Genomic DNA, 23838 nt, shown 5'->3' on the forward strand with positions numbered 1-23838 from the left:
CCTTGAGGATTCTTGTACTGCTCTTAGTGAGGGAGAAAGAATCATTAAAAGTTACAAAATACTGGCTAAAGAGAGCAATGACAATACTGTCCTTAGCTCTTAATTTCAGAACAACCTACAGGCAGTACTCGCAGCTGTGTGCCTGAGCAGCTTTGGGCTCCTCCTGCCTTGGCCTGTCAGTGGTTCACAGCGGCAGGCACACCAGCATGTTGGGCCAACACTCATAGTTGAGCAGCAGCAAAGCTGTGTAGCTGCTTATTGTAATTTCTCCAATAAAAGGAAAATCCTTTCAGGACATCAGTTAGACAACCTTGTTTACTGCAAGTTCAGAAGGTGGCTGTGAGACTTATGAAGAATGATGAAATTCAATGCATTAAACTGATCCATTTTTATTTTATAATATTTTATTTGGGCTGCATCACCAGTAGCATGGCCAGCAGGTCAATGCAGGGGATTGTTCCCCTACACTCCTCTCTTGTGAGAACTCCCCCCCCTTGCAGTCCTGTGTCCTTCCAGTGCCTAAAGGGGCTACAGGAAAGCTGGAGAGGGACATTCTAGAAGGGCCTGTAGAGCTAGGACAAGGGGAAATGGCTTTAAACTGAAAGATTTAGATTAGATATTAGGAAGAAGTTCTTTTCTGAGAGTGGTGAGACCCTCGCACAGGGTGCCCAGAGGAGCTGTGGCTGCCCCATCCCTGGCAGTGTTCAAGGCCACCTTGGACACAGGGGCTTGGAGCAACCTGCTCTAGTGGAAAGTGTCCCTGCTCGTGGCAGGGGGCTGGAACTGGATGAGCTTTAATGTCGCTTCCAACCCAAACCATTCTGTGATTCAATGATGATTTTTGTCCTGCAGCCTGAAAAATACATCACTTCATCTCCCATTTCTAATATGTTCTCTGCTTTCTTTTGTTCTTTCTCCTCTTCCTTTTCTACAAAAGGTGTTCTCCTCTTTTCTTCCTTTAACTTTTGTTTCCCATCCTCATGTCTCTATCTTCACTGGAAAACATACTTTGTCCTCAACACTGATGCAGTTACGCTTGTACTTAGACATGCCCTCAGGTTTTTCCAGTGCTGTGCAATTAAATTTCCACCAAAACTAAATGAATCTATTTTATTTTAGTGCCTATGCTGTTGCACTTATTATTAAAGTGCATAAAGTCAGTGATGGATTTTATTCTTACAAGGTTCTGTGGGGCAGGGAATTAATATCTCTGTTCACAGAGAAGAAACTGAAGCACAGCTATTCTGTCTTAAAGTCATTTGGAGTCTGGCTGTGATGGCATTTCAGTCCAAATCTCCTGTGTTTTAAGACTAGGATCCTGTCTGCCAAACTATTGTTCCCTGCTAATCATTCTCAAGAGAAAAAGGAACAACACATCAAAGGTTTGCTGAGACTTTTGTGGCTGGTTCAGATACTACCTACCAAAGTCAGAGGAAAGACCCTCCCTGGCTCCAATCGTGGCCCTCAGCTGCAATCTGAGTAGAAGCTGACTGTGTTGGAGGCTGCCCTGAAAGAAGGAGGGGAAATTAGGTAGGATTAGGTGGGATTTCAGGAAATCCATCTGCCAAATTGCCCAGCTTTGCATGTCAGAGTAGACAGAGTTGTACATGGGAGGTTGTGGGGAGATGGAGCAGTTATGATCCATTACCTCTCTGCACCTTGTGCCTAGGTCCATAAGATTAGCCCAATAATCCTTGTGCCTGAGAAGCAGTAATACCACTCAGGCATTACAAAATACTTCTCTGTCATTCAGACTTCTCTCTGGGGAAAAAAATAGACTTTGTGACTTACAATATTCTAGTACATTTAGCTAGCTACACATTTCCATTCCCCAAGGCCTGCTGAACCAAAACAATGCTGCCAGTCTGAACAGTCTTTTGAAATGACACTAATTAGCACTATAGATTGTGCTGGAATTATATTGACAGGATGCAATGAAAAGGAAAACCACGTATCCCACTGGAGACAGAACTTTATCAGCATGTGAATTGCCACAAAGTTAAAAGTGCCAAAGGATGATTGAGCCAGGGCAAATGTTGTTTTCACTGGTTTTGTTCTTAAATGTCAGTCATTGAGGGCTTTCCATGCCTCAGGATACTGCGACAAGAAAGGGCAGGAAATGACCGCAGGAAAATTAATGCTAAAAATAAAAAATAACAGGTCTGGCTGCAGCAGTGGAAAAAGATAAATGTGAAGGAGTGTGAGAGGTAACTGGGGAGAGTGCTGTTAGCATGGAGGCTGATCAGGAGCAACATCACAGGAGCTGCAGGAGGTTGATGTGGCTTGCCTGCAATTTTTAGCAAGAGCTTTGGGCTTGCCTATGTGCAAGTTCTGTAATAACTGTACCAGTGTGTCATTAGCTCTAATAATGTAGAGTCTAAGTGCCTAGGAACTAGCTGGGACACCACTAAGTGCCTAGACTAGCTGGGACACCACTGAGCTACATGCTGAACAAAGGACAGTCCAAGCAACATATAATGAAAGTAGGTTTTTCCAGGTATAACTTACTCAGAGCACTTGTATGATGACAGCCACAATTAGGATTTGCTGTGCATAGATTGGTGACAGTGTGGCAGGGCCTTAGCCAGTGGGACTGCAGCTTCAGCAGAGATTCTGTCCCTACCGGACATGTGGGGGGGAAGATGGGGCTCCTGTGTTCTTGTGGATGGTGCTCCCTCCCTGAAGACCCATGGTAAATCATGCTTGCTTAGAATAAAATAAACAATGAAACCAATTCCTAATGAAGAAAATAGTGTCTTTTTATGTAATCTTGGCATGATGTCAAATGCAGAAATCAAATCATCCTATGGTAATTCCATTATAGCAGACCTGCCTTGTGACGAACACAGAAGATGGGAGTCAGGCAACCTGGACTCTGCTCCCAGCTCTTTGGCAATGCCAGCTATAGCTTTGCAGTGCCAGTAGTCCCAGAGGAGTGTGGGGTGTTCAGCACATCTGCTATTTCAAGCCACCTCATTGTTCTCTCTTGAAGTGGCATTGCTAACACTTTAGTTGAAGGAGAAAGCATAGGAACAGTAATAAAACCCAGGAAAGTAAGGCCCTTCAGTGGGCAAAGCTGTAGAAATGCTATGTATAATTAACAAAAGTCACTTGGAAATTGAGCAAATACATGAACGCTTTTCTTCTAGATAACATAGCACGAGCCAAAAGCTAGAACTACAACCTTTGGAAAATATGGTCTAAATTCTGCTTCTGCCTCTGCAATGCAGAGCTGCTGTCTGCAGTAGAAGTCTGTTGTGTGTGACTGACTGTATTTCAGATGGTAGGTTCTCTCACTCAGAAATTGTCTTCCTCAGCATTTGTACATGCCAAATTACAGTAATTCGGTCATTTTTTTTTTAATATGAATGCAGGCAGTTTGGGGAAGGGGCTCTCTCTATGTCCTGTCATTATCATTCCCTAAGTATCTGTGGATGCCTCCTGGGGATAAGATACTCTTTAAATGAAAATCTGGCCTAAGCACAGATATTGTAAGTCAGAACTGTCTGAGCATCAGTGCTGGGACTAGAGCCATGGGGAGTCCTGCCGAGTACAAAAAAAGCGCCTTTTCACTTGCCTTTAAGGGAGAACTGCCATAACCAGGTTCAATTTTCTGAGCCTGATTTCAGTCCTACTGAAAAAAAACATCCAGAATAAAAGGTGAAAATCAGCTGAAATTCTGCCAAGTCTGATGGGACACAATAAGCCATGTACGATTAACACCAGTGGGGCTGCAGACAAAGTGTACAGCAAAGCAGAAGCATAAATCTTAGAAGGGCAGAGTACACTGGTGTCTCTGTAGTTGCCTGTAAATAGCTAGAAGACCAAAGAAGAAGCATTTGGGCACTGAACTGCCTGTGTTACAGAGCAGCAAGACTGTGTGAACTTTGCCACTCAGCTGCAGAACAGGAGCAGGAGTGGCAAAGAAGCATTTCTGAAAGCAAAGCTTAGACTTGGGCTGCATGGCAATTAGCAAGTGTGTGTTACATGGCAGTGCTTTCTGAAAATGGACAATTTTTGCTTGTCTCTATTCCATACCTGATTTTTATGTTATTTTTAGCAATACTGAATGCACAGTGTATTATGAGCAAAGCAAAATATATTTTGCCTCCAAAATATTATTTGGAGGTTAAAGCTGAGGGCACGTTTTCTCTACAACCTACTCTTGTTTATGCTTTTACCTAAATGACGTTTTAAAGACATTCATCTGACTCCCCTGCTTTAGAGGTGGTGGTTAGGATATTGTTTAATTGTCTGAAGCAGTATTAACTTTCCCAAAATGATGAACATGCAAACTTTTCTAGTTATGGTACAGTGCTGTATTTTGTATTTAGGATGAGAATAATGTTGATGACACAGCAATGTTGTAGTTGTTGCTGACTAGTACTTAGGCTAAGTCAAGGACTTTTCAGGTTCTCATGCTGTCCCACCAGTGAGCAGGCTAGGGGTGCACAAGGAGTTGGGAGGGGACACAGCTGGGACACCGATCCCAACTGATCCAGGGGATATCTCACACCATATGCATCATGCTCAGCATGGAACACTGGGGGAGAAGCTGGCTGGAGGGCTGCTGCTCAGGAACATGCTGGGAATTGGTTGGTTGGTGGTGAGCAATTGCATTGTGCATTGTGCATCACTTGTTTTCTACATTCTATTTTTTCATCTTTATTATCATCATTATTATTATTTTCTTCCTTTTCTGTCCCATTAAACTGTCTTTATCAACCCACGAGTTTGAATCTTCCAGTTCTCTCCTCCATCCCACTGCTGGGGGAGTGAGCAAGCAGCAGCATGATGCTTAGTTGCTGGATGGGGTTAAATCACAACAGCTTTCAAGGGAACATTTTCTAGGATCCCAAAACTTGGATTTGTGGCTCTGAAATTCCAGCAACCTGGAAAGAATGAGGAGGAAAATAATGCTCCCAATTAACATTTCTAAGTAATGTTATGCAGCACGTTCTATTTTCAAAGTCATCAAAGGCATGTGCTAAAGAAATCATCGCTGGGGTTATAGGTATGAAGCATATAGGTATGTGTATGGTTTTATATGCGTATAAAAGTAAATTAGCCAAAATAAAGGAGCAATCTGATCTAACATCAAAGTTTGCTCTGCCATGCATAGGAGATTAGACTGCATACACTCCTGAGGTCCCTGCCAAACCAAATTATTCAGTGATTTTAACTTGCCTTCCCATTGTTCTGTTTAAGAAGTTCCTGCAGGAAACAGCCAGTGCTCACTTCAGCTTATCTGCTATAGTAAATGAGACCATTTTCATTTAACAGCTTGCCTGCCAGCGTAATTTTTTCTATTTATTTTTAATTAAATAACATAAAATGGCATTTGTGTAGTGCTCTGGATTCCAAAGCACTTCGTGTTCCACTGAAAAATTGCTGCTCCCCACACTGAGGCATCCTCCAGGTTTTCGATGCCCAAATCCTGTCAGAATAAGCAATAAAGAGACTCTAGATTTCCTCTTACATGGCATGTGGATCCAGGAGGCTTTTGACGGTGTGTGTAGGGGTTGGTTCTGGAAAACGAGATGCTGTTTACTTAGGGAAGAAGTGACTCTGTTAGTCCGTGCACTGATCTTGCAAGAAGCAGGGTATCTGCGCCCTTCTCTCTTAAAAACTGTTGGGGTGAAGAGTTTCTCCTTTGTGGCAGCTCCTCCACCCTCACAAGGAAGAACTTCTTCCTAATGTCTAAGCTAAACCTCCCCTCTGGCAGGTTAAAGCCATTCCCCTTGTCCTGTCCCTACAGGCCCTTGTCCAAAGCCTCTCTTCAGGTTTCCTGTAGCTCCTTTAGGGACTGGAGCTGCTCTAAGGGCCTCCCTTAAGGAGTCTTCTCCAGGCTGAACCAGCCACGATGAATCACGCCGTCAGGGCGGGGTGCCGGGGCCGCGTCAGCCGGCTCTGGGATACCCCGGGACGGAACTGTCCCAACCCCTCCGAGCTCCTGGCAGCACCATGGACACCCCTGCACGGTCAGCTCTGCCCGGCCAGGCCCGGCCGCCGGCCTCCCGCGGCCCCGCCTCCCGCCCCCTGGCCGAAACCCCGCCCGCCGCCGCCATCTTTGTTGATGTGTCAGGTAGGGGGCTGGTCGCGTCGCCGCCATGGGGCGGTTGTCGCCTTTGCTGGCGGCTTCGTAGAGCTCGGGTAAGTGCTTGCTGCCGGGCCCCCGCAGGCGCTGCCTGGCTCCCTGAGGTGGCATGCACCGCGGGGTTATCCGCTCGGTTCGGGGGGAGGCGAGGCGGGCCGGCTCGGCGCTCCCGGGAGGGCCGGGCTAGAGGACGGGCGGCGCTGCCGGTGACCCGCTGCGGCCGCCCGCTGCGGCCGCCTTCCGCGGCGCGCCGGAGGGAGCGGGCGGTGGGCTCCGGGGGGGAGGTGACTGTGGCGGCCGCTGTGTGTGAGGACGGGGCACCGGCTGGCAGCGGTCTCGTCAGCTCTGTGGGTGAGGCTTAGGTCCCGCAAGAGGAGAGGGGCAAGGGGAAGTGAGGGCCGGGTGAGGGGCATGAGGTCCTGCCTTAGTAGCGCTTCGGAGTCAGGACCTCCGAGCGGGCAGCTCTGGCTCCGTGCGGGCTCGGAGTCTCTTTGTTTCTTGACAGCTTGCTTCTCCGCGTTGTTCATCAGCTTGTCCTGTTTCGTTGGTTGTGTGTTGATTTCACTGTGTGGTTAAGTAAGTCGGCAACAAAAGGCAGCAACTGTTACACCGGTATGTAGGTTATTTTTTGGAGGCGGCTGCGGTGGTTCGATAGGGTGCGTGTCCTTGTTTTGGCAGAAGGTAGTTGCAAAAGCTGCTTGCCCTTCTAGGCTTGGAAGCAGGAAGCTTTAGTGTAACTTCAGTAGGATGATGATTGTAGGCTTGCAGATTTTGGGTCTTGTCTTGGAAATATAGTCTGCACAGGTGAGTCCGAGACATGTATATGGTCAGTGAGACTGCAGACCAGGAGAGGGTTTCTTGCAGAATTGAAACTTCCGTGTAAGATTAAAAATCTCTTAGTCGGGCCTTAGTGTTTCTTTGCTTTATCTCCTAAAACTGCCTTTCAGAAGTTGAAATATTTCGAGCAGAATACTCTAAAAACTCACATGTGACCAGTGTCCCAGTGTGTTTTGTTATAAGGAAATCGTTGAAACAGCATGAGCTACAGCTATCTTTCTGTATTGACAAGGAAGTGTAATCGCTGACTGCTATGAATGCTTATGTTGCCGTGATTTTAGGAGGAGACGGTTACGCTCTAGGAGTAAGAGAAACTGAAAGTCTGAAGGTGTTTTAAGAAACTGTCAATGTGAAATGCCATCCATTTTATGGGGCAAAAAACCCCTTAACTTGTTCTGTATTGCCTTTGAGCCCTCCTTTGACTGAAATTCTTCAACTATCCATTCTTGACTTGGCTTTAAAGCAATATTTTCTGTTGCTTGATAAGACTTGATTTAGGTTGTTGGGAGGTGTTTGTTGGTATTGTGAGGTTTACCATTTCGAAGTGTTGAGAAAAGGACCGAAGAACCACATATGAAGAATGGTTTCTTTGGTCCTAATTAGCAGCTGTGTTGGTTGTCACTACCCAAGGCTAATACTGAATTTCCTGAAGCTGGCTTTTTAAAGAGCTATGGAAAAAAGCAAGTGCTTTTCTGGATTTAGTACTGTTACTAGGCAGGGAAAGTAGATTAAGTCAGTAGTCTGCAACTTTTCTTAACACATGGGTTCCAGTAGGCAATCCTGTACCTGTTCTGGGTTGGCTTGTTCTGACCTTCTTATCCTCTTGCCAAAAACAATACTGGAAAGCCGTATGGATAATTCTTACCTTCAAGTCATAGACCAAGAGCCTGCTCCCTCAAACTGAGAGGAAAAAGAAAGAAACTGATACCAGAAGAGAAGAGAAAATCAGGACTCAAATTTAAAGAAGTACACAGAATACTGATTTTCTTTAAAGGTACTAATATTGCCTATAATACTATCTCTTATAGTAGCAGAAGTCAGTCTTCTGTAGAGCTTAGAGTTGACTCATTCAGATTCTTAAAGGACTGAAGTTTTTTCCTTATTTGTTTTCAGGGATACTGGAGAAATTCTGTAGGAGAATCAGGTGTGAAAAAAGAGCCTTTCCATCCTCATGAATGGTGTTTTTCAGTATGCAGTGGTCATGCAGACAGTAATGCCATGGTTGGAAATTTGTAGCCCTGTTGCATGTTCTGGAAACTTTGAGAACAGCCATTGATAGCAAACATGCTGGCATCTTCAGTGCCAAGTATGCTAAGACGTATATCTTCCCACTACCATGACACTACAGTTCTATAAGGTCTGCCAGTGCTCTAACTGTTACAGTGTGAACAAGAGTTATGACTTGGTTATAGGTGGAGAAGACCTGTCATAGAATGTATGATTTTCCACGTTGTGAAGTCGATCATAAATTGATTTGTTCTCGTTCTTTACAACATTCTTCTTTACACAGGTGATATTATCAGTGTCAGAATGTGAATGCAAACAAAGTAGTGACTAACTGACATTAACCTGGCTGTAAGCAGAGCTGAAGGTGTAAACCCTTAAGTATGCAAGTCTCATGTGAAGTTCATAGTAAAAGGGTCCTGTTGCTACATCTTAGACATGAACTTCTAACCTTGGGACTAGTATGACATAAAATAACACTATCAAGGTGTACCCCAAGACTTGTGATGGAAACAAATCCACTCCCACTTGTTAAACCTTAACTGATTAAGTTAATTTTGGAGTTTTGCTGTTATTTGAATCCATATGTAGAGTTAACATGTCCATAACATTAGTGACTTGTGTGAGATGGGTAGAAAACCTAGTGATGTGTTGAAGGAATTCATGCAGTGTTGCTCAACTATCTAACTTGTGACATAAGCAGAGATAAAGTTTGAGTAAACCTTGTCTTCTAAAGTACTTGACTTATGTTAAAAGGATTTACAGAAATGCTGAGCTTTGCACTTTGGCACTGCCATAGGGCTATGCAGTCTGCCTTTATATAAATTCAGATTAAAAAAACAAAAAACAGTGGAGATTAAGTATTAAACTGGTAAAAGTAAGGAAATCCTCATAGTATCCACTGTGTGTACACACTGTTCCATTCCCCTCCCTTCAGGCATGTGCATCAAAACAAGTCTTTGTGTGAGCTGAATCAGGGAGTTGTGTCAAGTTATGTCTGTTCTGAAGGATGTGGTGCCCCAGTACATGGCCAGCATTACCACTAGTACTGTGAGTCACAGTTGTCCTGTCTGTGTTGCAGCCCTTTAGCTTTTCTGTGTAAATGGACACGGTATATTGCATCTTTCTTCTCAGCAATATTAGGTGATAGCCCAGTAATAATCTTCCTAATTTGAGCAGTGTCTTGGGCATAAGTGAATTAATATTGGGGGAGCTAGTGTAGGTGGGACTCGGGGGTGTTTGTGTGGTCTCTAAATACAGGAGCACCATCGGTGTATGAAGCCTCATGGCCTCACTCGTCTGTTTTGTATGAAATACAGGCAGTGATGATCAGTTTAATCTCTTAAGATGCTCTTTTCCTGACTTTTTCTTAGGTGCTATGATGCTTTTCAATCCAGTTAATCTCCTTTTAGGGTGTTTCATCAGTTCTAAACTTCGGTGGCTTGCTGCTCTGGTTACATTTATGTGTGGAGATATAACCAGGTTAATTTCAAACAGTCCTTCTGGCTCCATGTTTATACATCTCATGCTAGATTATGTAAAATATCTGGTTTTGGACCTTTTCTATCCTAGTCCCTTTCAGTTTAGTTGAAACTTTTGATTATCGCCTCTACACAGCTGGTGTATGGTAGAGCTGCTTTTTGTTTCTTGTCATGTAGAATGTGACAAGAACTTTGTTAGGTGAATCTTCATTTCTTTATAAACTTAAGTTGAAAATAGAATTATCTCTAGGATTCCAGTTTCCCTCTTCTGCAGTGTTACTAGGTAGTGTAATGCTTAGTCTGGTAAAGCCATTTGTGATGGGGTCCTTATGAAAGATACCTTGCAAAATACAGGTAAGTTGGGTCTTAGTTGGAAACAGGAAAGTTTTTGTAGTCAATGCAATAAGCAGTAAACAGTAGTTGAGGATATTTTGCTCTAGAAAAAGTAAAAACCTCACCCAGCAAGTGGAGAGGTGTGTTCAGTCTGTTCAGATTAGTTTAGGTGAAATTATTATTAGAGTAACACTTCAGTTAACTGCTAACACAAACAGTAAAATTTCTCTTCCATTTAATTTTAGTTGTATTGTCATGTAAAATCTTTAGGAAGAGTTCTGGTGCAGTGACAGCTTGACACTGATTGGGAAAAGCATTTTACTTTGTTCAAATAATGATTGTGTAGTAGAGGTGTGAAAAGCTCTTTGAAAGATGCATTTGGGTTTTACATTAAACAACACAATTATAAGAAGGAAAAAAACCTGTTGTCATACCCCAAAATCAGTAACTTCTTTATCAGTTTTGTTGAACGTCATTGTATGCATGCTAGCACGTCAGCTGTCCTACAGCTTTATCTCTTACCCGAGTGTAGTAGGTTGGAAATTAAACCTGAATTGAAATGAAGTGGCAGTTCCTGTGATACTAACAGTTGTCTAATTGTTAATGGTTACTTTAATATCTCTGTCTTAGGATAACGTGTTCAAAGATAGTAAAAGTGCTTATTATTCTATTGTGATTCATCTAAGATTATGCTTCTAGTAGAATATTTTGTAGCCTGATATTTAAAGAAGAGGAATAGTCCTTTGTGGAACAAACTGTTCAGACACATAAATTATGGTCTTCCTTGTAAATGCTGTGGCATTTGTGAAGCGTTTTGTCTGCAACTTCTTGAAGTCTTACTATGGTTACTTCATATCTGTTGGACTTGTAAGGAAGACTCAAAATCATTATCATGCTCCTCAGGAAGACTCTAAAAATCATTATTGTTCTCTTCAGTATTCTTCAGCCAATAAATCCCAGTTAACTCTGTGAGATAAAGTCCATCTTCAGTGTTGCACTGGATTGTATTGTCTCATCTTAACACGTTTCCACATCTTGGAAATTCACATGACTGCATTTTAATTTACTATTGAGTGATACAATTGAGTATTTTCTTCAGTAGCTATAATTCCATGAGGATAATGCTTCTCATTCAAAGGAAGTCTGACTTCCAGATGCCCCAACTGCAGATCTAGCTGTTAGTCTGGATTTCTTTTAGTAGCCTTTTTGCATGTGTCTTGATTTTAAAACTATTTTTGTTATTGGAGCAGCTTTGAAAGATTGCACAACAAAGTTGGTGATATTTCTATCTTCAGATGTAACACATGCCAGTGAACAGACCTCATGGTGTTTGGAGACCTGTCAGAAACACAGAATAAAGAAAGTAGAGGGAACAGTTCTGGTTTCTGCTTAGAGCATCTACAGTTTCAGGTTCTTTGGTTCTTGCGTTACTGGTTGGACAATTGCAGGTGAACAAACAAGGCAATCAATGTGAAGGCATTACATTTCTAACTGATTTAACTGGGGTATAGAATTCTCTGTTCATCTAGCACCTGGGTTATACAGAGATAAAATTCACATCTTTCTAAATCTGTAGGCAAGCTGTATGTCTGCTTTCCTAAATCCAGCTTTGCCAAAACTGGGGTGATTCAGAAATGTCTGCACCTGGTACCTCCAGTATGAAAGTGAAGCTGTTCTCTCCCTGCTTGCTCCCTCAACATTGGGATCTGCTGGCAAAAAGAATCTGTATGAGCCCATAGATCAAACTGGCATCTCTTTTTTTTTTTTTTTTTTTTCTTGTGGAATTGGAGAGGAGGACAAAAAGGAGCAGAGATGTTTGTAAAATTACTTGGAATCTGTTGAAGAGGACAGTAACACAGCACCAGCGGACAGGTTTCTCGAGTTAGGTAGTGCTGCCCAAGTCTTCTGGTTTGGTACTAGGAAAAAGAAATAGTAATATGCTTTCATGGTGCAGGCTGAGGATGTTCTAGCTATCTTCGTAAGAAGCTGTCCAGAGGACAAGCTTTAAATCTTCTCTTAGCTGACAGGCCAACTTGCACACTAAACCTGAATTGCATAGTTCCGATATGGAAGGTCAGTAAGCTTTACAGAACATTTGAAGAGGCTATTGCTTAAGGGTGTTTGCTTAGATTTGTATGATGAATTTCCAGTGGAGCATATCTTGAGAATGTGCCATCTCCTAAAGCAAAATAAAGAGTAGCAGCAGCAGTTTTCTCAGTTATCAATCCAGTGCAGTTTGAGAAAGAACCAGGAAATAAGGATCTGGTCGAAGCAGTAAAGGTTGAGGGCTGCCTTGGTTGCAGCGACCACGAGATGGTGGAATTCAGGATCTTGTGTGGTAGGACCAGTGGAATAGCAAGTAGAATTGCAACCCTGGACTTTAGCAGTGCAAACTTTGGCCTTTTCAAGCAATTGCTAGGGGAAATCCCATGGGCAAGGCTGCTTGAAGGTAAAGGGGCCCAAGATAGTTGGTTGACATTCAAGAATTGCTTATTCCAAGCTCAAGAGCAAAGCATCCCGACACGTAGGAAGTCAAGAAAGAGGGCCAGGAGACCTGCGTGGCTAAATAAGGAACTGCTGGGTATGCTCAAGTGGAAGAGAAGAGTTTATAGGTCATGGAAGGAGGGGCTGGCCACTCGGGAGGAATATAAGGCTGCTGCTAGAGGAGGTAGGAAGGCAGCTAGGATGGCTAAGGCCTCCTTAGAATTAAATCTGGCCAGAGGGGTCAAGGACAACAGAAAGAGCTTTTTCAAATACATAGCTGATAAAACTAACACCAGAGGCAAGGTAGGCCCACTGGTGAATGGGATGGGTGCCCTGGTGACAGAAGATACAGAGATGGCAGAGTTATTGAATGCCTTCTTTGTCTCAGTCTACTCTGCCGGAGGCAGTCCTGAAGAGCCCTGTACTCCTGAGACCTCAGATGAAGTCAGGTCAAGGGAGCAGTTTGCCTTAGTCGACGAGGAATGGGTTAGGGACCAGTTGAGCAATCTGGACATCCATAAATCCATGAGTCCAGATGGGATGCACCCGCAGGTGCTGAGGGAACTGGCGGAAGTCATTGCTAGACCACTCTCCATCATCTTTACCAAGTCTTGGGAAACGGGAGAGGTGCCTGAGGACTGGAGGAAAGCAAATGTCACTCCAGTCTTCAAAAAGGGCAAGAAGGAGGACCTGGGTAACTATAGACCGGTCAGCCTCACCTCCATCCCTGGGAAAGTGATGGAACACCTTATCCTTGATGCCATCTTAAGGCATGTCAAGGGTAAGAGGGTTATGAGGGGCAGTCAACATGGCTTTACCAAGGGGAAGTCATGCTTGACCAACCTCCTAGCCTTTTATGAGGAAATAACATTGTGGATGGATGATGGCAGAGCGGTGGATGTGGTCTACCTTGACTTCAGCAAAGCATTTGACACAGTCTCCCACAGCATCCTCATAGCTAAATTGAGGAAGTGTGGTCTGGACGATCAGGTAGTGAGGTGGACTGCGAACTGGCTGAAGGAGAGAAGCCAGAGAGTTGTAGTCTATGGGGCGGAGTCTAGTTGGAGGCCTGTATCTAGTGGAGTGCCTCAAGGGTCAGTATTGGGACCAGTATTATTTAATATATTCATCAATGATTTAGATGAGGGAATTGAGTGTACTGTCAGCAAGTTTGCTGATGACACTAAGCTGGGAGGAGTGGCTGACACGCCAGAAGGCTGTGCTGCCATCCAGCGAGACCTGGACAGGCTGGAGAGTTGGGCAGGGAGAAACTTGATGAAATATAACAAGGGAAAGTGTAGAGTCCTGCATCTGGGCAGGAACAACCCCAGGTTCCAATATAGGTTGGGGAATGACCTGTTAGAGAGTAGTGTAGGGGAGAGGGACCTGGGGGTCCTAGTGGATGGCAGGATGACCATGAGCCAACACTGTGCCCTTGTGGCCAAGAAGGCCAATGGCATCCTGGGGTGTATTAGAAGGGGGGTGGTCAGTAGGTCGAGAGAGGTCCTCCTTCCCCTCTACTCTGCCCTGGTGAGACCGCACCTGGAATATTGTGTCCAGTTCTGGGCCTCTCAGTTCAAGAAGGACAGGGACCTGCTGGAGAGAGTCCAGCGCAGGGCGACAAAGATGATTAAGGGAGTGGAGCATCTCCCTTATGAGGAAAGGCTGAGGGAGCTGGGTCTCTATAGTTTGGAGAAGAGGAGACTGCGGGGGACCTTATTAGTGTATATAAATATATAAAGGGGGAGTGTCATGAGGATGGAGCCAGGCTCTTCTCAATGGCAAACAATGATAGGACAAGGGGTAATGGGTATAAACTGGAACACAAGAGGTTCCACTTAAACTTGAGAAGAAACTTCTTCTCAGTGAGGGTGACAGAACACTGGAACAGGCTGCCCAGGGAGGTTGTGGAGTCTCCTTCTCTGGAGACATTCAAAACCCGCCTGGACACATTCCTGTGTAACCTTATCTAGGTGTTCCTGCTCTGGCAGGGGGATTGGACTAGATGATCTTTTGAGGTCCCTTCCAATCTCTAACATACTGTGATACTGTGATACTGTGATCTCTGATAACAATGCGAATAGAATGGCTCTGAAGCAATTTCAAGGGGCTTGTCTTCTAGGAAGGTTTTTCCTGTAAACATGTGGACTTTGTTTAGAGGTACACAGTGCTTCCTTAGCAAGTTTACAGCACAGACTGCAGTGGTAGTGCAACTGCGTGATCGCTGAGGTGACATGCTGTTGTGGTTTAACCCCAGCCAGCAACCAAGTCCCATGTGGCCACTTCCCATCCTGTGGGATGGGAGAGAGAATGAGTGGTGAAGGTAGAACTCATAGGTTGAGATAGAAAGAGTTTAATAATGAAAATAAAGTAATAATAATAGTTGTAATGAAAAGGGAGGCAACAAAAAGAGAGAAATAAAACCCAGGCAAGACAAGGGACGCACAATACAATCGCTCGCCACCCACTGAGTGATATCCAGCATGACCCGACCAGCGATCGGTTTCTTCTGGGTAACTCCCCCCAGTTTATATACTGGGAATGATATGCTGTGGTATGGAATACCCCTTTGGCTAGTTTGGGTCAGGTGTTCTATCTCTGCTCCCTCATGGCTCTTTGTGCTCCTCCTCACTGGCAGAGTATGGGAGATGAAAGTCCTTGATTAGAGTAAACATTACTTAGCAACAGCTGAAGTAACGGTGTGTATTAGCATTGTTCTCAGACTAAAGACAAAACAGCCCTGCACCAGCTATTAGGAAGAAAATCAACTCTATCCCTGCTGAAACCAGGACAGATCCATGTGAGAGTGGTAGGGACTTGTGGGAACTCAGGCTGCTTGTGTTGGTGTCAACCAGATTTTTCTGTCACTTAGCTGCTTGCCTGGCCTGGGCATGGTACTTAGGGCCCTGCTGATGTTGGGATTGTCTACTCATGAGCCATGGAGTGCTTCATCACTCCCTTCCTTGTCCCCCATCTACTCACCGAAATGCATCATATGTGTATTGCAGCTTTGAGTCATTTTGAGGCTTTAGTCTATTACTTAAGGGAAATATGAGTACTCTGTTGTGACACACATGGAATGGAAGGGGAAGGAGGATAGCTTTGCAAATTTGCATTGTACTTCTGTTTGAAAATGAGATTGTAAAACCTGACTGGATGTTTTTGCACATCCAGAGGTGAAGAGAATGCATAGTCTTGGCTGATGGGAGAATCGTATTTTCACTGTTTTGTGGATTGCATGTATACTTGTTCAGGGAGTAGATGATTCCCTCTCTGTCAGTGACTCTGCTACAAGGTCTCTTTTAGGAGCACAGCTATGAGTGAAAAACATCTACCCAAAGATGATGCAAAACCTTTCTTGTTGAAAGGGACTGTTGGCCATTATATCATGCAATGCATGGTTTGATGTGTTTGGTGTCCAGGGAACTGCAATTACTGTGTTAACTTCTTGTTATTATTCCCTTTGCAGAAGATTTTGTGCCTCAGTTACTTATCTCAGTGCTCTCTTCGCTTTTGCTTTCTTTTAGAATCCACCCTGCTTTGAACAAGTTCTTGTATATACACACACCTGTGAAGCATTACTCGCTTCTTCCCTTTACTGTTCCCTTTCTCTACAGTGTGTTTAGGTTTTGCAGCTTAAATAGATTATTTTTCTTATAGCAGTGATTTTTATTTCTTTGAACCTTGACTGTCAATCTGCTTACAGAACCCAGTCTGCAGGCACACACCTCCGTCATTCTTCAATGTGTTTATTGTAGAAGAGCCCCATTGTGATAGTTTCTAGGTGACAAGGCACATGCTTTTTTCTTTTCCGTTGTTGTTATTGAATTCTGTACAGCCATGCCTTAGAAAATGCTTCCTCTAGTTGTCATTTAATACATTTCTTTAGATGTCATCTCACATGTATGTTGAAATTGGCTGAAACAAACTCATTTCTTCCTTCTCGACTATTCACAACAGAAGTGTTGATAGCTTTGGTCAAGCTATCTCTTTTATGGAATTAAATGCTATTGTTAATAGTGCATCTGCTTAGGAAAGTCCTTTGTAGCCAGGGATTTAAAAGAATCATGTTTGCAGTCTGTAAGAAGATTGAAAAGACAGGCTGTTTGAATATTGAATTAAGATGTACCAGCTTCTCAGTGCATGCCTGTAGTAACAGAATAGCAGGCTGTAGCTGGGAAAGGTTCTGGCCCTAATTAGATCTGTGCAGACAGCAGGAAGCATACAGGGAATTGCTTTCATCATGAATTACCTTCTAGTTTCTGGCCATTAGCAGTACTGGAATGGGGAGAAGATTTTCAGCTGGTGAAGTGGATAACCTGATGGACAGCCAAGGGTGAGGCTGTCAGTTGCTTCTTTAGAAAGGAAGAGGGCATGTACTTCTCAGCAGAGGAGAAGGAAGGCTTGACTGTTAGAAAACTTCATTTTCTCTGTGCCAGTGAATGACTTCTGAAGTGAGAATTTACTGTTAAAGCATGTATGGAAAGGAACAACTTTGATACTCAGGTTTTCTTTTACCCCCTCCCTCTGTCTTACACCTTTATTACAGCATTTCCTTTCACTTTATAGTGAGTAATGGGCAGAAAGAAGGGGAAGAAGAGAGGGGGAGAGAAAGGCTTAAATTTTGATGTCAAAGTGATAGGTCTTAGCTGTCTGCTATGCAGAAAAATAGAGTTCTTCCAGTGAGCAAGCACTAAGGATGACTGCTACTGGAGGTAGCTAGGAGAAATATTCTTTTCTTTTTTTTGCGGCATATTTCAGGATCATGTATCAAGGGTTTCAATGTTCTCCCTAGATAATCAATACTTGTTGTATCACATACTTCACTGAGGAGCTTAAATGAATGGTTGTCACGTTAGTTATCTTTCCTATTTGGTTAGCAGTTAATAAGATGTTTCTATTGTGTAACAAAGCAAGTGAATAAAAAACCCCACTATTTCCTGAGTCTTTGCTTTCCCTTACATACCTGTGAGACATTTCTGCCATAAAAAGGTGGTGTGCTGTCCCCTCTCTTTACTGGCAGGATCTCTGCTGCTTGCTTTTGAGTCAGTTGCACTATCAGCGGTTTAGCAGATAAGCACATCTCAGTTACAGTAGTATGAGAAGGAGTTGCAACCCTTGCCAGTATTCACCTTCAATGCTGTGTGTCCTGTGGCTGCAGTTTAACTACTCCAGGTACTGATGTAATATTTAAAATGAGCATCAGGTGGGCTGATGCAGGTTTAATTTTTGTAAGTACCATGAGATAATGAGGTAAAGTATGTATGTTCCTTGCTGCTTTGAAGAACACATTTATGATGAAAAAACAGTGTCTCTGTAAAAAAAGGCAAAGGTTTGGTTTCAAGGGGTGCAGCTTGTCTGTATTCTGGTGTATACATGCAGAGAGCTGTTTTGTTTACTTGTGCAAACAGCACCTGTGGGCCTGTTTCTGCTCTAAATGAAGTTTGACTGAGCTGTGTTCCTGTTCCTCATTCTCTGCTGCTCGCATCACCAGGTTTTAAATTGATGCGTTTCCACGTGCTTTGTGTTAATGCATTGTGGGGAACACTCAAAAGGGCTGTTTCCTTAGCTTTAGAATAGGGCAGGAACATGAGGAAGGTGTATTAGTGTCAAACTAATGGTGAGCTGTAAAACAGAGGAGAAGGAGGACTGGTCAGACCAGTTGTGTGAGTGCCGAGAGTCCTGTCACAGCAGCGGAAAGTGTCACAAGTCAGTGACAGAAAGCTTTCCACATGCTGTGCTGGCTCTATGGCAGTCTCACAAGATGGATGGTTATTTGAGGTATACAGGCAGGCAGGCTTGGGCTGGGCTAATCTCAAAGTTCCTGCTCTGGGTTTAAATTGACATGGTAGTGATTCTATTTTCCTATGGCACGTGTGCTGTGAGGGTGAGACACATATCACCTGGAGGGCACTGAGAAGCAAGACACTTTTGCCATGGTTTGATGATCAACCTTGAGGAAGGAGAAGAGCAAGTGGTTGAGGGTAGAAGGTCACCAGAGCTCCTGTGGCATTTTGCTGCTGCTCATCATACTGTGTGCTTGGCTGATGAATAAGCATCATCTCATAAAACAGTTCATCTGCTTGAGTTGCCATTTGCCTTTTTTATTGTTTTTGACACCTTCTGAAGACAGACACTAAGCTATTTTGTTTTCTTAATGCAGTATCTTGTAAGAGAATGATACCGTAAGTTTAGTACTTCCCTAATTTTGGAAGAGAAGAATGGTTAGAATAATGAAAGATGGATATTAAACCTGGAAAGACATGGAGCTGCCATCAAATACATATCTGGTGTCCGTATATTATCTGGACTTGCTGTATTTGTGCGTTTGATACAAAACTGTCAAGTATTAGCATGTTTCATTTCAGCCAGCTACTGCTAGGCTGGTAGTGTTGATCCTTCTAAGCTATTGCCACACAAAACCTTTTGCTTACAAAAAGCCTCTAATATTCTTACTGTAGTTTTTTGTCTCTGGCCTTAAGGAGGAGGTATTTGCTATATTCAGTTATCTGAGGTAGGCGTGACAAACTGAGTATTCCAGAGACATTTGAATATCAAGATGAACTTGCATTGACAGTTGCCTCACATGAATCCTTTGGATTTTTCTGATGTGAAAATAAGTTAGTAATTAGTACATGAAAACTATTCAGTGGAAGTGGGGGATGAGAAGATCTGTGTTGGCCATGAACAGACTCAGATAGATTTGGGCAGATATATCCAAAATCCAGTGTATTAGCATCGGAAAGACTGGGAAATTAATGTGGTATTCTGTGTATGATTGAAAATTAGAGTAGGCCTGCAGGGAACGCTGAATCATCATAATTCCTTTTTCATGCTTTAACTGATTTGTATAGTCACTTCAAATTTCCCATGCATTTGATACTAACCGTATGCTTTATGATTGATATTAAGTGTAAGATGATATGGATATGGAGTTGGTGGCATTTTATTGCTCTGTGACTAATTGAGTTATGCAAATAATTGTATTTCTGCTTTCACAGAGATTAATCTCTCTTTCTAACACCAACTCACAGTATTATTTACAGAAGGAAAAAGCACGATAAGATGAAAACTTAGTATCCTTCCCAATGTTCTGTCTTAACAGGGCTGTATTTTTCAGCTGTTGCTTTCATATGAAATCCCATCCAGTTTGCTGGCTGGACTTTTCAGGTGTAACAACCAATATGGAAGTTCATGTATCTGATTTTACCACATGGGAGTGAAGAACTGCAGAGGTTGAGCAGCGATGAGCAGCTTTGAGGCAGTCCCGCATCAAACAACGGCACATTTTGGGGGTTTATCTTTAAGAGGTACTTTAGAAAAGGCTTTAAATGAGCCAATAAAACCCTCGGATCATTCCAGAGAAAGTGTCAGCAAGAACTTGGACTAGAGTAACTGCTGTAGAGAAAAATGGTACCTCAGCCTTATACTGATAGTCTCTTTCTACAGCTGAGTCTGTGGATTATAAGTTGCCTGTGGCAAGAGGGAACAGATACTAGGTGTGTTTTTCTTCCTTCAACTGCATAATTTGTAAATTCTTATGATTATTGACTCTATTAAATGCACCAGTCTTAAAACATTGGGGTTTTTAACAGCTTTTTAATGAAGTAGGATCTAGTGTGTTCTGCTACTCTCAAATTGAGTGCTGCTTCTTACAGTTATGTTCATTCTCTGCTTTCAGATTGAGATCATCATTGGGTTTTTTGTTTTATTTTGGCATAAGAGCCAGTACATTGTGAACTTTCATTACTAGCAGAAGTTACCAAAAAGTAGATAGATACAAAGAAAGCCACTGTTTTGGCTGCACAAACCAAGTGGGTGAATTCTCTCACATTGACCATCTCTATTCTCAGAGTTTCCTACCATTTGCTTTCTGGTTCTTATTGGTTTGTACTGGGTCAGGGCTGTAGCACTGAGATTTTTTGCTTTAAAACCAAGAAAGAAAAGTGGTTTGCTTGTTACTTAAAAATGTAGAATTGTCATTTGATGTTGTCCAATTATGGCATGTTCCCTTTCATACTTTCACCCTTACACTGAATGTTCCTTATGCTTGCCTCTTGTCGATTAGCTGACAGTTACAGCCCAACTGTTGGTTTCAGATATTAAGTTTTAATTCGATACTATTTCCTGGTAGAAACAGTTGGGACAAAGCTACTGATTTTTTGCTTACCTGATTTTTATATCCAATATTGAAAGGCGATAATGGTGGCAATTAGTCACAGTCCTAACAGGATTCATGTGTCTCTCTGTTTCACCAGCGTAAGCCTCAGTACTATGTGGTGGTTAATTAGACAGGACTCGGGAGGAGAGGAGCCAAGCAGCACAAAGGGTTTGTTTTCAGACTGAGTCAAAGTGCAGGGCCTGGAGCTTGCAGCTGTATGACTCAGGCTGCGGGACTGCGTAAGAGAAAGCAAGTGTGAAAACAAGCTTGGTGTTGCAAGATGGCTCTGCGATGGTTGTTAGAATAGCAGAGTTGAATTTATAAATGAGAAATTTGCTTTGTTTTTAGACTCATTTATCCAGTATTGGAGGATAGGATTGTGTGTAAAAGTTACTACTGCTGTGGTGAATTTCTCCTAATGGAAATGATATAAGGTTTTCCTGTGCTTTCTGAAAATGCCACTGGTCTTTGCAGTCACCTGACCATCTGGGACTCCTGAAAACGAAGATAAGAGTATTATACCCAGGCTCTTCCGTAAGAGTTCTGGCTATTCGGATCTCAGTATGATGTCCTCCTAATAGAACACTTTCTACATAGCTTTTCAAGTTCTCCAGTGTCTGCTCTGCAGATCTGCCACAGACCATCTGTGCATTTCCACAAGGGGATTTTTGGTTGCTTGAAAGCAGATGGGAAAAGAGAATCTCACCCCCATCCTCCCCCAGCTCCTTCCTTTAGGTTGCTGGGTACAGATACATTTTGCTGTATGGGTGGTAAGCGAGGATGTGACAGTAAGGAAGTTGAATGTTCTGGCTGGATGAGGGAGTCGCACTGTGTTGTAAAAATGAGTAAGTCGTGACGTTGTTGCTTTCAAATCATATATAGGAAAATGAAAGGTCTAAGACTCTAGAATCTTGTATATTTTTTGTTGTTTTATGTCTGAAGTGTTTTTCAGAAGTGATTTTGTGGAATTTTTGTTGATTTAATTTTAAAAAGCTCTGCTGCTTTCTTGTTGTCTTGGCATTTACTATCCCATTACTTCCCATTTGCTATTCTTGATTTCTCACCTTCTCTAAGAAAAACTTGCATTGAAGCATTTACTTTTAAGTCAGGCTGGAAAATCGACAAGCTCTGCATAACACTTAAGTATCTAAATAGTTTTGCCCTTTCAGTTTTGCTTTCCAATAGCCTTTCTTTCCCCTCAATCTCTTTTCATTGTGATTTTGAGTATAATACGTTGTTTAATGTGAATTTTACTTCTAGATTTCCAAAGGAAAAAGATGGAGGGACATCTACCAGAAATGCAAAGTGTGCTGGAGCCAGTCAATGTCTCAGATAATGCCTCTTTGGGGTCCCCAGGTAATGAGAAGTCTGATGAAAGACCTGGAATGAAGGACTGCTCAAGCATCAGTTATACTGGCGCTGATGCTGGTTTATTGGAAGGGGAATCCAGGTTGTTGCCCTCGGACCAGGATTCAGCAGCTATTGGCATGAGCAGCAATGGGGCCCTGGCAGAAAGACTGGAGCAGCAGTGTGGAGGGGCAGACTGCTGTCCAAATATGTGCTCTGATAGAAAGGTAGAAGGCTCCACAGAACCAGAACATTTATCTAGTGAAGAATTTGAACGGCAAGATCCCAAAACTAACCAGACAGAACAGTCATTGATGGAAATATTACAGGAGCTAAGGGAGGAGTCTGACTTTGTGAAAAACTCAAGCGATAAAATCTATTCCGAAAGTCCCTACGACACAGACTGCACAAAGAAGCTTATTTCCACAATCCATCAGACTTCCTCACAGGAGGATTTGCTAAAGGAAATAGAGTCTGAACTCTTATCTACAGATCTTCCAAAGGAACGAAAATCCCCCAATGGTGTGCGGAAAGGTGAACATGCCTTGGCTGTGTTTGAAAAGTGTGTGCAAGAGAAATACCTGGAGCAAGAACAGACTATAAAAAAGTGAGTATTTGAACATGCTCATCACAATTGGAGTCATGTACTGAACAGTTTCGGTTGCATGTTGTGTGCAGCTGCATACAACATCTTGGTATGAACCAAGTAGTCTCCTGTGAGTTGTTACAAGGACAGTTAATGAGTGTTTTTAATTATGTTCTTTAAGTGAGGAATTATTTCTACTTGTGGCATGTGCTTGTAAATATAAATGTGTGCTTAGATCTCTGAATTACTGTGGAATTTGGCAGGGACTGAATAGCCAACTGTTGAGTTGAATAGCCTGCCAATGTCTGGAACTACTCAAATACTGTAAAAGTAAGGGTGATACAAAAATAGTCCAGGATTCATTCAGTCCATGTATGTCTTTGGAGAAATTAATCTTCATAATTGCTAACTCACAAAATGTACATTTTATTTGAGTATGAAATTGCTTGTTTCCTTTTCAAGTAGTATTCAGTCTCCTGCTGAGACTTAGCAAAGTTGCTAAGCAGTTCAGAGCTAATCTCTGAGTTGGAAATGTCATACATAGATAAACTACTGTCTTACCACATTTTATAGGAGGGCTTTTGAAGTGCATGGCTGATAAAATTTGCTATAATAAACTGAGCTTAATTGTTCTACCAGGCAGTATACTACATAAAAATATTTATATCAAAGACAGTTCACTGTTTGATTTCTTCATTCCCCACATGGTGTTTCATATTCTGTTACTCCTTTAGAAATGATTTTTGCTAACAAAATGTAGTCTCTAACTTCAAATTTATTCCTGCTTGCAGAGCTGCAAATGAGTGTCTTGCTCTTCATATAAGGCACTCTGATACCATGGTTTGGGGGGGAAGGTGGGCAGAGAGAGAGGTGCCCAGTAGAAAAAGCACCTCAGCAGTTAACCTCTGACAGAAATCATAAATGTGAGAGGAAAGTTGATGACAAGAAAGCTTGGGAGTACCTAGTTAAACATTCAGTAATTACAGAGGAGGAGGAGTGGGAATCTGAAGTGGTGGGTGTGTAGATGGTTGTAATTGCGGGAGATCATAAGTTTAGAAGTTATCTGAGTTTCAGTTATTTACAGTAAACTCAAAAGCAGGTCAGTGTTGTTGGCCATGGGCCAATTACTTTCTTAAAGACATGTGTGTATTATGTATACATACAGACAGTTTTACATATAAACATGTCTTTGGTCTCTCTTTTTGCCAGCCGCCCCAGCTGCACCCCTTTGACTCTTGGGGACTTGCCTCAAGAATGTTAAAACTGCTGTGGAACATTTAATGTTTGG

General features: G+C 42.7%; 1 protein-coding gene across 3 annotated transcripts in view; it reads left to right on the top strand.

Annotated features, from left to right (window-relative positions):
* Positions 1-6062: 6062 nt before the first annotated feature.
* The window catches only part of CCDC186 (coiled-coil domain containing 186), a 38180-nt gene continuing 20404 nt past the window's right edge, over positions 6063-23838 (top strand). The window contains exons 1-2 of one of the 3 annotated variants that reach the window (XM_080620928.1): positions 6063-6153; positions 21878-22571. In XM_080620928.1, coding sequence (XP_080477054.1) covers positions 21895-22571 — 677 coding nt within the window. In that variant the 5' untranslated portion in view covers positions 6063-6153; positions 21878-21894. Of the gene's footprint in view, positions 6154-6331; positions 6449-21312; positions 21463-21877; positions 22572-23838 lie in introns of those variants that run through there. The other 2 variants (XM_080620929.1, XM_080620927.1) reach the window with 2 other exon arrangements.

This window comes from Psittacula echo (genome assembly GCF_963264785.1).
Source record: "Psittacula echo genome assembly, chromosome: 6".
In the NCBI taxonomy this organism is placed as follows: Eukaryota; Metazoa; Chordata; class Aves; order Psittaciformes; family Psittacidae; genus Psittacula; species Psittacula echo.